At 41.6% G+C, this 14185-nt stretch overlaps 1 protein-coding gene across 2 annotated transcripts; it reads right to left on the bottom strand.

Annotated features, from left to right (window-relative positions):
• Positions 1-2385: 2385 nt before the first annotated feature.
• LOC120435895 lies at positions 2386-13627 on the bottom strand. 2 transcript variants are annotated; one of them, XM_039606053.1, is made up of 9 exons: positions 13499-13627; positions 10549-10818; positions 8197-8469; positions 7771-8028; positions 7439-7471; positions 6997-7098; positions 3148-3300; positions 2750-2804; positions 2386-2517 (listed from the first exon to the last, which is right to left on the bottom strand). In XM_039606053.1, exons 1-9 carry the CDS (start codon positions 13557-13559, stop codon positions 2475-2477), a joined length of 1248 nt encoding a protein of 415 aa, XP_039461987.1. In that variant the 5' UTR covers positions 13560-13627; the 3' UTR covers positions 2386-2474. The 2 variants fall into 2 exon arrangements, with proteins under 2 accessions (XP_039461987.1, XP_039461988.1); XM_039606054.1 differs by lacking the exon at positions 3148-3300.
• Between the last annotated feature and the right edge of the window lie 558 nt (positions 13628-14185).

The following is a 14185-nucleotide window of genomic DNA, read 5'->3' as shown; positions in this document are numbered from 1 at the left end:
TCTGCCTCCCATTCTACTTTTAAATACTCTAGGAACAACAAGTAGGCCTGCAGAGCGAGAGCGAAGTGCTCTAATGGGGTGATATGGTACTACAAGGTCATTAAGATAAGATGGGGCCTGAATATTTAAGACTTTGTATGTGAGGAGCAGGATTTTGAATTCAATTCTGGATTTAACAGGAAGCCAATGAAGGGAAGCCAAAACAGGAGAAATATGCTCTCTCTTTCTAGTCCCTGTCAGTACCCTTGCTGCAGCATTTTGGATCAGCTGAAGGCTTTTCAGTGAGTTTTAGGACATCCTGATAATAAAGAATTACAGTAGTCCAGCCTGGAAGTAATAAATGCATGAACTAGTTTTCAGCATCACTCTGAGACAGGATATTTCTAATTTTAGAGATGTTGCGCAAATGGAAGAAAGCAGTCTTACATATTTGTTTAATATGTGCATTGAAGGACATGTCCTGGTCAAAATGACTCAAGGTTCCTCACAGTGTTACTGGAGGCCGAGGTAATGCCATCCAGAGTAAGAATCTGCTTAGATACCATAGTTCTAAGATTTTCAGGGCCGAGTACAATAACCTCAGTTTTATCTGAATTAAGAAGCAGAAAGTTAGCGGCCATCCAGGTCTTTATGTCTTTAAGACATTCCTGCAGTTTCACTAATTGGTGTGTGTTACCTGGCTTCATGGATAGATAGAGCTGCGTGTCATCTGCATAGCAGTGAAAATTTATGCTATGTCTTCTAATGATGCTGCCTAAGGGAAGCATGTATAATGTAAATAGAATTGGTCCTAGCACTGAACCCTGTGGAACACCATATTTAACCTTAGTGTGTGAAGAGGACTCTCCATTTACGTGTACAAATTGGAGTCTATTAGATAGATATGATACAAACCACTGCAGTGCAGTACCTGTAATACCTACAGCATGTTCTAATCGCTCTAATAGGATATTATGGTCAACAGTATCAAACGCAGCACTGAGGTCTAGCAGGACAAGCACAGAGATGAGTCCACTGTCAGAGGCCATAAGAAGATCATTTGTAACCTTCACTAAAGCTGTTTCTGTGCTGTGATGAGCTCTGAAACCTGACTGAAACTCTTCAAATAAGCCATTCCTCTGCAGATGATCTGTTAGCTGTTTGACAACTACTCTTTCAAGGATTTTTGATATGAAAGGAAGGTTGGAGATTGGCCTATAATTAGCTAAGACAGCTGGGTCTAGAGATGCTTTTTGAGTAAAGGTTTAACTACAGCCACCTTGAAGGCCTGTGGTACATAGCCGATTATTAGAGATAGGTTGATCATATTTAAGATCGAAGAATTAATTAATGGCAGGACTTCTTTGAGCAGTTTTGTAGGAATGGGGTCTAAAAGACACGTTGATGGTTTGGAGGAATTAATTATTGAAGTTAACTCAGAAAGATCAATTGGAGAAAAGAGTCTAACTTAACACCGATGGTACTAAAAGTAGCTGTAGATAATATTACATCTGTGGGAGGATTATTGGTAATTTTTTCTCTAATGATAAAAATTTTATTTGTGAAGAAGTTCATGAAGTCATTACTAGTTAACGTTAAAGGGATTGTTGGCTCAGTAGAGCTCTGACTTTTGTCAGCCTGGCTACAGTGCTGAAGAGAAAAACCTGGGGTTGTTCTTATTTTCTTCAATCAGTGACGAATAGTAAGATGTTCTGGCTTTATGGAGGGCTTTCTTATAAAGCAGCAAACTATTTCTCCAGGCTAAATGATGATCCTCTAAATTTGTGACACGCCATTTCCTCTCCAGCTTACGAGTTATCTGCTTTAGGCTACGTGTTTGAGAATTATACCACGGAGTCAGGTACTTTCCAAGTAATATCTTTTCTTGGAGCAGTCCAGGTTTCTGAAACCATCCCAGATTAAGTACAAGTGCCACGATCGAGAGGGGAGCTGCCACAACAGGTGTGACTGATAAGATTCGACATGCAAAGCTACTCAAGTTTCATCACATCAGGGCGAGCAGGGGAGACACCTGGGACGTCAGGGCAGTCGGGCCGGGCGAGTCTCCTCACCCACATCGGCTCCAGAACCTAAGACTCACAGGATCAGCGATCAGGACTTCTTCTACAACCAGACTTCCTGTGTAGGGGCGCTGCTCTATTATCAGTTTTTGACATTTTCCATGAAACGGTTCTCAAATCTAAGTTAATATCTGAGCGTCTCTTACTTTTAGCCCAGTCTAATTTTATTTCCTCCTTTAAGTCGACTAGGTCTCCAGGAAAATTATTAATGAAACCAATTTCATATTGATGATGAAGTAATGCCAAAAAAATCTATTGAACCACACCAATACCAAGTTTAAAAGCAGTAAATGTGATTTTTTAATGAAAAAGCTTCAACATTTGGTTTTAACTTTTAACAAAAAATCTTTTTTTAACATCTCAGGTTCATTTGCGTAAAACTCAGCCGTCATCATTTCCTTTTGCTTTTGGATCTCATTGAGTAAGAAGTATAATGAAGTAATCTGCTACGATGGACCTGTGAAAGGAGAAAATACAACATATTAAGAATGTATTCAAATTAATTTTAGTAAAATATCACAGAGCCAGCTCAGTTAATGCTTAGAGAGTGTTTTATCTTAATCATAAGTCATAATGTTTGCATTTCAACATTGTCATAAACTTAGCCTGTCGCCTCCATGAACATAAAAACAAAGAAAAGTCAGAATCTGTGTTTGAAGAAGACGACAGTAAAGTGTTTGATGATTTACCCGGAAAACTGGCCAAAGAGTATAGCAGCTGTTGATCCAGCAGAACTTTTCCCACCTGTTAAATATGAGAATAGTTTATGGAGACATTCATCAAGTTCAACACAGTTTTGTTGTACATGTACAATAAAGGGCTATTCTATTTTATTCTATTGTAAACACCTTTATTTTCATCTTTCTTTAGTCAAAATTTTGATTCTGCCATTTAATGAAAAAGTAACAATGCCAATCGGTTGAGCCGGCATTGAGATAAAACCTTAAAGTGAAGCAAAGCAGAGTGTAATGAGAAGTCCTACTTACATGACCAGTCGTGGAAACTGGCTTTAATTGATATTTTCTGATAAAATCTGCATATTTACATAGAAACCACACCAACACTGTGACACAGTGTGAGTTCGTACCATTTTCAGACTGAAACCTGTTGACATCGACTATATAATGATAGATGTGGTTGCCTTCTGGTACATTCAACACTTCCTGTTTCTCACAGCTTGGAGGCTTAAACCTGTTGCCATGAACTACGTGATGACAGGTGTTCTTGTTTTCTTCATTTCCTGCAAAGGGCGAAAAAAAACTTAACCATCTCCAGAGAGTGGACTGCTGAGTGTGTTATACTGAGTAGAGAAAATAGTGGTTTTGGGTGGTTGTGTGTGGCAGGCAGGAGTGTGGACATCCTGTATAATGAGTAAAATTGGTTTGTCCCTTCTTCTAGGTTAAATGTCACTTGTCTTCACGGTTACCTGTCACATACAGTGCATGTTTACACTATGCCGAGCTGGTTGTGCATCTTATCTACAGTGATGGGAATAATGGGAATTACCATTACTAACAAGGAAATGCGGTCGCGTTACTATTTTTCATCAAACAGACGGTTGAAGCTGTGTTCAGCTTACCGCTTCTTATATCCGTTGCACGGAAGTAGCTGTAAGTAATCTGGGCGCTACAGCTTTAAGCAGCTGCGCGCTCCTGCAGACGGTAATCACGATCACTTTTTGGCACAACACCTGGAGCTCAGGGGGCAAAACAATCACATGAGTGCTGCTGTTTGACTGAGGAAGAATAAAGTAGTCGTGGTCAATCACATGACCACTTAAAGACAAAACAACAAGGTGATATAAACCAGTTTTTAAATTGTGTTGATAGGCCACGTAAAACCAGAGTCATGATAAACAAGATATACGCGGCGTTTTTTCCTCAATAGTTTCGTCACGTTTACTGTCTAAGGACAGCGCAGCGAGACCTCTCTGCTTATGAGCAAAAAATAAACAAAACAAAACAAAACAAAAAACAGCCCATTAGTGTTGGTGGAAAAATGTACAATGTCGACTAATCAAAAATGATATGGCGACATGACATTTGGTTGTTTAGGAAGAGGGGGAAGTTTTAGGAGTGATGGTGAGAGAGAGAGAGAGTTTTGAGATGTGAGAGATTTGTGACGTGTGGCATGTTTGGAGTGTGGAGTTAATGTGTAGTGTAGTTGATAGTTTTGTGTGCTTTGTCAGAACAATTACAGGCGCTGCCAAAAAGCCAGCAAAGGCAGATTACAGTGTAAATGGTGTCTCCAGGTAGAAACAGCAGTGATACACCTGCTGCTGTCAGACCTGCAGGTATCAGGCTGTGATGTTCTCCTTTATAATGGACAGAAATTAGTTTTTTGGAGTGGCACAAATAATTTGTGGCATCTTATTGAATGCAGAACAGCTGATTGTTCTGTAAATAGTTTGAAATGGCTGCAAATAACTTTGTTGTTTGCAAAACTTGTGCATAGGATTTTAAAAATGTACAATTTATATTTGCATTTAAAGTTATGAAATATGATTCATTAAACATGTTTGTGGTTGTTACAGTAAAAAATATAACTTTTTCTACTCTGATCTTATGGTTTTTGTCTGATTTTAGATCAATTGTGTTAATACAGTATGTCAACATGAAAACATAACTGTAAATTCAGACACGTGAGGTTGTGCTGAAAACGATGATACCAAACAAGGCAAAGCAAATAGTTTTAAAGGTAAAATGTAGAGGAAACATCAAAAGTAGTTAAAATGGCCAATTATACCCTGGACCCCAGGGGGTTAAACGTGTTTTTAAAGTAACACAATAGTTACGTTTCTTTTTAAACTTGCCTTTGGTTGATGTTGTTTTATGTTCTAGTTTCTGTGCACTTTGTGATTTTATCTTGAAAGGTGCTATATAAATAAAACTTTACTTACTTACTTACTTTTCCTAGTAATTAATTACTTTTAGACTCTTGTAACTCAGTTACTAACTCAGTTACTTTTTTGAAGAAGTAACTAGTAACTATAATTAATTACGTTTTCAAAGTAACTTGCCAAACACTTTAATTTAATAGTTAAAAGGTTGGAACCCTGGTTGAGCACACAGGTGACGTTTTGTCTCCACGTCTCGTTTCTGGCATCCCAGTGCCAAGTTCATGTGTCCTAACCCGAGTCTCACACTTTTGCTTTCCCTATCTTGTCAGTCAGATTTAGTTCACCTGTGTTCCCAGGTGTGTTCCCTCTGCCTGATACGGAGCCCCTCTGATGACATGGTCCAAAAAATAAATAATTTGTGGCCACAAAATACTACTTCGTGGGCACGAAATGCTAATTTGTGGGGACGAAACAATTGATCGATAACCGTGATCCTTCCCAGGCCCTTGCAGTTGGTTGACAATAAAATCTCCCCCGGCGTCCAGGTTGTACTTACGTCTGTAAAGCAACTGGGCTCTCAATATCCTGTTTAAATGTCTCTCCGTAATAATGGTTCCTTGCATTGCCAGGCTTTTCAAAATGCATTTGTAGCTCATTCCCAGCCTAAAATAAAACTCAATCATACTGTCTCTGTCCTTGGTGTATAGGTTTAGCCTACTCTTATGCTTATGTCTCTACACAGCTGTCTAGGAATTGCATCAATATGATGTGCGCACGTTATCTATTTCGTTGCCACAAATGCGTAATTCGTTGCCACGTTATACCCAATTTGTGCCCACAAATTAGCATTTCGTGCGCACATTATACCTATTTCGGGCCCTCGAAATAGTATTTAGTGGCCACAATTTATTTATTTTTTGGACCATGTCATCAGAGGGAAAGGAAAGGAGCCAGTTGAGGTGGTTCGGGCATCTGACAAGGATGCCTCCTGGGCGCCTCCTGGGTGAGGTGTTCCGGGCATGTCCCACCGGGAGGAGGCCCCGGGGCAGACCCAGGACACGCTGGAGAGATTATATCTCTCGGCTGGCCTGGGAACGCCTTGGTGTTCCCCCGGATAAGCTGGAGGAGGTGGCTGGGGAGAGGGAGGTCTGGGCTTCTCTGCTTAGGCTGCTGCCCCCACGACCCGGCCTCGGATAAAGCGGATGAAGATGGATGGATGGTCATCAGAGGGGCTCCGTAGCCTGATTACCTCATGTGTGTCTTTCAGCCTTTCGTGTTCTCCTGTCTGCTAGTTTACAGTCGTGACGGGGAAAGCGAGGCTTCATGAAACACTGAAGCATTTGAAGCATTTGTCCCGGACACCTGCTGGCCAATGTGGAGCCACATCCTGATGATGCTGTTCTGTGATAGAGACAACCCCTGCACATAACTTTTATATCTAACTTTTCAAGAAATAAACAAGCCCAGAATAAAACTCTAAACACTGGGTCAGCAACATCATGTAGTGACTGTTCAGAAACATTTTGTGCTGCAAATGATGAAGCTGTCCTCGCCTGGATTCACAAAGAGTCGATTACTGTCAACCTTTTAAAAATATTAATGATAAATTTCTTCACCTTCTGTTTTAATTTTTAAAGGGGAAACTCTATTATCCTGGGATATACCACTATGCAATAAGAGAGTGACAACTTTTAACTGTAAGCTGGAAGAAACGAGGGTGGGGTGAGATTTGGAGGAAAATAATGAGCCTTATTAATTTGGGTGAACGGGTCATTTAAAAATTCCAGAAGGAGCGATGCCACTCTGGAGAATTTACACAACACAGTCACACCCCGAGGCTGGCTGTCAGAGTCTCTGTAGAGGAAGTTCATTTATCCCTGGTGTAATTATACCTGCTCTTTCATTCTTTCTTGTTGCCTGTGACCAAATCATCATGTTTCCCTTTCTGAGTCACTGTTTTCTATATTTATGTTTTCACAATGATAAATATGTCTAAAAGCACATTTTTCTTTTGAATGTTATTTTTAGCATTAAATTCATGCAGTGTGTAACGATGTGGAGCAGCTTAGCAGCAGTTCAGTAAGATGATGTCTCCACCTTGTTTTTTGGAACAGCATGTCCTGGTGGAAACAACTGTGGTGATGAGGATGATGATGAGGAGTGCAGCAGTCGTCCCGACCATCAGAAGCAGTCGCCGTTCTTAATGACAAGAACAAAGACAAACATCCACATCTACTTTTAAAATAGCGTCTCAGATCACGTGCAGTTTTAGCTGTACTCTGTTTCTATTTTTTTCTACTTCCATTAAAGTTCTACATCAGCGTTACATCAAAACAGCTTCTGACTGCACTACAGGTACAATAAGCTACACCTGTATTCAGTGGTTAAACTAGTAAATGCAACTATTTTATCTTCAGATAACATTGTGTTGAATTTTGCATATTGAGTATATGATAAATGTTGCTGCACTCTCACAGGAAGGATGAATATCTGAATACCTTCGAAGTTATGATAAAGATTTTGGTCTTTGTGCTCATACCTGTGATCGCTGGTGTTGGTGGTTTCCTGCCACCTTTTGTGAGTGATGGAGGAAAAAATAAATACACATTAGTCCTGATTTCACCAAGAACATCACAAAGTAAGTGACAATGGCATTTAGCTGCTTTTGGGTCAAAACATTCATTTCATGACTATAAAGTTCAAAGAAGGTAAAGTTGCTCACATCTCTAATTAGAATGAGGTGAAGCTCATATCTGATTTAATGTCACTAAAAGCACCTTCAGTTTTACACAATATTATTATTATTTTTTAATGTGATGGTTGAAAAAGAGAAAAGAGAAACAGAACAACTGTGATAAAGTCTGATGTTACCTGGGACCACTGACAGGTACACGGCTGGTTCCTTATTACACAGGTATGTTCCAGAGTCTGACACAACAACCCTCAGGATGATCAGCCACTTATCAGCTGATGTTGTGAACCGTGTGTGTCCTCCGCCCGTGTCACCATCAGCTGTAAGAATTTCAACTTCACGTCCATTTCTCTCTCTGCTCCACGTCACGTTACCCTTCACAGAGGGAGGACAAGGGAGGCTGACAGACTCCTCCTCTCTGGCTATTTTCCTTTTTTCTGAAACAGAAACATTTTTAAAGTCAGCGTTTATGTTTGTGCCACATAAAGTTTGTACAAAAGTGTTTGTTTGATCTGAAGATTTAAAGGTTCGAGGACCCGGGAAAGCTGAAACAGCTTTATATGTGAAAGGTAAGAAAACACACACAGAACAATAACACCTGTTACCTGGAGAGATCACTATCAGCTGCACAGCTGGTTTGTTATTACACAGGTATGTTCCAGAGTCTGATGCAGCAGGCCTCAGGATGATCAGCAACTTATCAGGTGATGAGCTGAATCGTTTGTCACTAATGTGTCTTCTCTCTGTGTTACCATCAGCTGTCAGTATGTCAGCTTTCCTTCCTCTCTTCTCTCTGCTCCACGTCACCTTACCCTCCACAGAGAGAGGACAGCGCAGAGTGACGGACTCATTTCCATCCTTGTTTTGATGGACTTTTCCTGCAAAAGAAAATTGTTATAGATAAATGTATACATTTATACACTGCTCAAAAAATGAATGGACTAATTTTAAAAGACTTCAGATCTGAGTGGGAAAAGAAATCATGCTGGATATCTAGAATATGGACTGGGTAATGTGTCAGGAATGACAGGATGCCACATCGTTGGATGTAAACCTACAAAAGGCTGCAGCAGGCTAGTCCATTTTGCAGAAATTTCACTGCAGGACCTCAAAATGGTTCTCGGTTTGTTTGGTTTCCATGTGATTGTATTTATGGCAGACAACATCTAATGAGACGAGGGATGGTGTCCTGGGAATCTCTCTGACAGATCTGGACCATCACTGAGTTCCTGGACAGCCTGAGGTGAAACATGGCAGTGTTGGATGAACCACGACATAGTGTCCCAGAGGTGTTCTGCTGGATTTAGGTGAGGTCACCGTGGGGGCCAGTCAATGGTATCAGTTCCTCTATCCTCCAGGCACTGCCTGTATAATCTCACCACAGGAGGTCAGTCATGGCTGTGCACCAGGAGGAACCCTGGAAATGGTAAATGGACGCTCTTCTACTCTATCTGAGCACTCAAAGCGCTTTATACAACTTGTTCATTCATTCAATCACACCCATTCACACAAGCACTTTTCTAGGTTTTTACTGCTACCTAACTAACATTGACACACATTCACACTCCGAGAGCAAACCGGGGTTAGTATCTTGCCCAAGGATATGCAGACTGGAGCAGACTGGGATAGAACCAACAACCTTCCAGTTAGTAGGTGACCCGCTCTACTACCTGAGTGACAACCACCCACTGCACCAACATGGGGTCTGACCGCAGGTGAAAGGATTTCATCCTGATACCTGATGGCAGTGGGGGTGGTGTTTCCTTGTCTGTAGAGGTCTGTGTCTCTCCATGCATATAGCTCCCAGACCATCACAAACCACCAAACCAGTCATGCTGAACAATGTTAATGGAAGCAAAACATTCTCTATGGTTCTTCAGACCCTTCCACATCTGTCACACGTGCTGAGGGTGAACCTGGTCTCATCTGTGAAAAGCACAGGGCCCAGTGATGGACCTGCCAGTTCTGTTATTCTATGGGAAATGCCAATCGAGCTGCACGGTGCCGGGCAGTGAGGACAGGGCCCCCTAGAGAACGTGGGGCCCTCAGGACACCCTCATGAAGTCTGTGTTACAAACCTGCATTTTATGTGTTTGTTTTGTGCAGTCAATGCATCTGTTTATGTTTATCGCCCTGCTCCGATTGGTGCGTGGATATACAGCCCCGACGTGACTGGTTCCAGCTGGAGGACCCGCCCATTAAAAGGAGGCTGGAGTGCCGCTGCAGGGGAGATTCTCGCGTCTCTCCTCACGACCCAGCAGTGTACCTGTGGCAGCCGCTGGCTGCAGTACTGCTTTGACAGTTGTGGAAGTGGAGTGGGTAGGGGTGAGCTGCCGTTTCTTTTCATCACCAGTTTTCTCCTGTTTTGAATTAGTTAAGGAGGTCAGACTCTGTCTTTATTTTTGACTTTGTTTTGGTAAGGTCAGGGGTGCGGGATTTGTTTTTGTTTATTATTTTGGCCTTAGCTCACCCTGAAGTGTTGACACTCCCGTTTTGTTGTCCCTCTTTGCCACTTTATAATTAAATCACATTATAGAGAACAGATTTGTTTCCTGTCGCTGCTTGGGTCTTAGGGGGGGAGCGAGTGCCTCACTCATGTTATTGCCCGGCCCTAGACGGGTTGTAACATCTGCCCCTGATTATTTGGTCACAAACATTCACAGCAGTGACCTGCTGGAGGTTGTTTTGTAGCTCTGGCAGTGCTCATCCTGCTCCTCCATACACAAAGGAGCAGATAGCACTCCTGCTGATGTTTGCTGAAGTATTTGCAAATTTGTGTTATTGATAAATTATTCAGGAAGATTATTCAAAGGTTAGAAAACCTGCAGCAAGCAAAACAGTTAAGTGCCAAATGTAAGGTGGTTTAAATACACTTGGTATTTGTAACATGTAAAGTTACAATCTGATCTGAGAACAGAGGAAACATCCAGAGCAGTTTTGATAAAGTCTGATGTTACCTGGGATCACTGTCAGCTGCACAGCTGCTTCATTATTACACAGGTATGTTCCAGAGTCTGAGACAGCAGGCCTCAGGATGATCAGCGACTTCTCAGCTGATAAACTGAATCGCGTGTCATCGATGTGTCTTGTGCTCGTGTTACCATAAGATGAAAGAATGAAAACTTTAATCCCTTCATGTTCTTTGCTCCACGTCAGTCTAGCGTCCGCAGAGCGAGGACACTTCAGAGTGATGGAGTCCTTCTCTTTGATTACTTCCTCCTGTATTCCTGTAAAACACATTAGAATCAAACTGTGTGTTTAATACTTTAAACATTTAGTTTAGTGATAATTAACATTTTCCCTTTTTCCCTTTTCTGGGATAAAGCGGGGAGGTAGAGCATACAGCCCAATCCGGCAGGGAGGTGTTGGATGCCAGATCAGGCACCCCCCTTCCGGCTCCTCTCTCTCTTATGTCTCTTTTCTCTCTTTTGTCTCACTATCACCTTTTCTATCCCTTTGAAGAAAATAAAAGACAAATATGAAAGACATTTTAAAAAGTAATAACAGTTTAATAGTACTAATACCTAAATTTCCAATTATTTTATCACTAAAGTATGGATGGAAATGGATTAATAAGAATATTTTTCTATATGCCAGAGACAGACTGCAAGGTCTGATCAACCCTGACAGGGTCTTACTTGGAAGAGGGTGTCGTTGGTCCTGGATACAAGATAGCGATGAATTAAACAAAATGGCGAAGAAGAAGGTGGAGGGGCTTACCAAGATCCAAGATGGTGGACTATGTAAACAAAAAGTGGTTTCCCGTGGACATAAGGTGGCGGCTAGATAATGCTAGGCTAAGACTAAGCTAATGCTAAAGCTACCTAACAGCTAACTAAGATGGGGTTTCCTTACTGAGAATGGACATTATGGCAGTTAGCCTTAGGCTAATGCTAATGTTAAAGCTAACTAGGAACAGGAAATGCCCCACAGACAGAGAGCATGATGGGAACCAGAAAACAGGACTAGAGAGTGCACACCACATGGACACACATGGACCTCTCTGGAACATGTATTGGGGTTTTGCAGTGAATTGACAGAAGAAAATAAATTGTAGAAAACTAAACAGAAGAAAGTGGAAGATAAATAACAATTTAACATAAACCAGTGACACAATCCAGGGCCTGATCAACCCTGGCTTAGAATACTTAGAATTCTCCCAGTTTAGTTTTGATATTGTTTTGTATTACTTCCGAGCCTGCAGTAAAGCAGTGTTTTTGAGTTCACAATTTGCCTCTGTGAAGCCTGCACTTGGGTCCTCATCTCCTGCCTGCACACAGCGATTCATGACACGTCCTTGGATGAGGGTGTCTAGTGATAATGGCCGATTCACCCAATGAATCCAAGGTCCACTACTGATGATGTGCCCGAAAAATGTAAATACTTTAAATATTATAGACTAGATCAGATTTCTAATCCCTCATCCTAACCAAGGAAGTAAAACGAAACTGGAAAATAAAATAAAAATTGGTAGAACAATTTGTGATGTGTCCCGCTGGTAAAGCTTCGGGGCTGCTTTCTCAAAGCAATGTATTATCAGGGATTGTAACATCTAGTCCTTTTATTGAATCAGCAGCAAATTCTCTGTCTTTCATAATACTCTGTGATTTATTAAATCTGAGTCTGTAAGAATCAGACATCTGTCAGGAAACACTTTTATATTCCAAATTCATGTTAGAATAAAGCTTAGAAACAGACCCAAAACCTTCAACTGCAAGTGAATTCCATTACAAGCAAACTGAAACATCGACAATCAAAATGCCTGCAGCTGTAGGGCAACATAATAAATACAAGAGGTGTTAAAACTGATGTATGAAAGCACTCTGCAGGATCATTTGGATATCACTGAGAAGTCCGTATCCACTGTAACATTACGGCTCAGCAAAAGCAAAGAGGCAGCAGCAGATATGCATCCTGATCTGATCAGGACTCAGAAATAGACGAGCTCCGGCCACAGCTTTGGTCTCTGTCGAGAGCAGGAACTCAGCTGGTCGTGCATATATGGCTCCGACACACACCAACCTTCTCAGGAAATAATCTGACACATTGTGGTTAGTGATGGTTCCTGTTATTTGAGTGCAGGGTGACATCTTCCTTTACCACTGAGGTGTAAGATGAACTCCAAAAAAGGAGATGTTTTTCTTCTTTTTCCTGCCTGATTGTTAATTTGACCTTAGCCCACCGACAAAGATGCTTGAAAAAGAAATCAGGAACTAAACACAGAGCTGAAGGACACGAAGAAAAGCACATGTAAGAAACAGCTGAGAGCTGTAGGTTAATAATATTAATGCTTTTAATAGTTTTATTTCCTTTTTAAACAGAAATGCAGAATTTTTAAAGAGAAAACATAACTTTGGTGAAGCTTGATCTTGCCTGATGGGATTGCTGTCAGCTCCACTCCTGTTTGATTGTTACAAAAATGTCTGACACAGAAGCTCTGAGACTGAGCGGTGAGTTATCGACCAATGAACTGCGTCATGTGCCTGGATCATTCATGTGTTTTTACATCTGGATTAACCGCTTCTCCCAAATGACGGCTCACTTGACTGCGGTGGATAACAATAATAATACAGAGAAAACCTCAACAATCATATGACCCCATATGAGCAAACACTTAGCGACGGTGGGATGGAACAACTCCCTTTTAACAGGAAGAAGCCTGCAGAACCAGGCTCACAGTAATGCCATCCAGAGTCAGCGTCAGAAGTGAAGTCCGCTCCTGAACTAACTGATGTTTGTGTTGTTTCAAGACGCAGCAGCAAATATCAGAGACGGTGGGGACATATAGACACCCCCTCCCCTCCACTCACCCCAGCCCCTGACCCTAACCCTGTCTTATAATTGCATTGACTAATAAAAATGAAAACATATTAAATGATATAACCTGTTAGAAATAAAGTTTCTCACCTGCTGTGACGTCAGCGCTCAGAGTGCAGGCCAACAGGCAGCAGAAGATGTTCAGCTTCATCCTGACTCTCACTCCGGTGTCTGAACACACACTGACCAGTTTCTGAGAAGAGGAAGTCAGAGAGGCAGTCGTGCATGCCTCTTCCTCCTCACATATCAGTGTTTCTTTTCTGGTTGATGATGTTTCATGCTATTATAATGTAACATTTATGAGGGTAGAGGTGGAGTGGGTGGGGCTTCGCTCAGTAGTTCTGTCCACAATCACCAGGCGGAGCTTCTCTTCGAGGAACAGAGCGTCTTACCTCATGCTAAATTAAGGCTGACAACAGGAACTCAGTGGTTTTCTGAGTGACGTGAAGCTGATGCGTAAGTTCAGTAAGGAAAATCTGTAGTCACACATCTGTGTGCTCTTTGGTGGCTGATCCAAGCTTACATCACTTCCCACACTGTCGAGCTCATTGCTCCTTCCAAGCCTCCATCTTCACCACCAGCATCCACACTAATCTACTCTGCTCTAATCTCTGGGATTATGTTCTGCTGCGACGGGCCATCGAAGTGTAATCACTAGATAACTTAATATAATTCTCTATAACACCTGATGCAGATCTTGTTAATCCGGGTGACATCCGAGCCGGTATCATATCAATCTCTCTCACTCATGTCTGCACAGAGCGCGGGGGGGGTCAT

The sequence above is a fragment of the Oreochromis aureus genome, linkage group 22 (genome assembly GCF_013358895.1).
Source record: "Oreochromis aureus strain Israel breed Guangdong linkage group 22, ZZ_aureus, whole genome shotgun sequence".
NCBI classification, from domain to species: domain Eukaryota; kingdom Metazoa; phylum Chordata; class Actinopteri; order Cichliformes; family Cichlidae; genus Oreochromis; species Oreochromis aureus.
The sequence above is the reverse complement of the archived record's forward strand: the minus strand, read 5'-3'. Positions and strand labels throughout refer to the sequence as shown.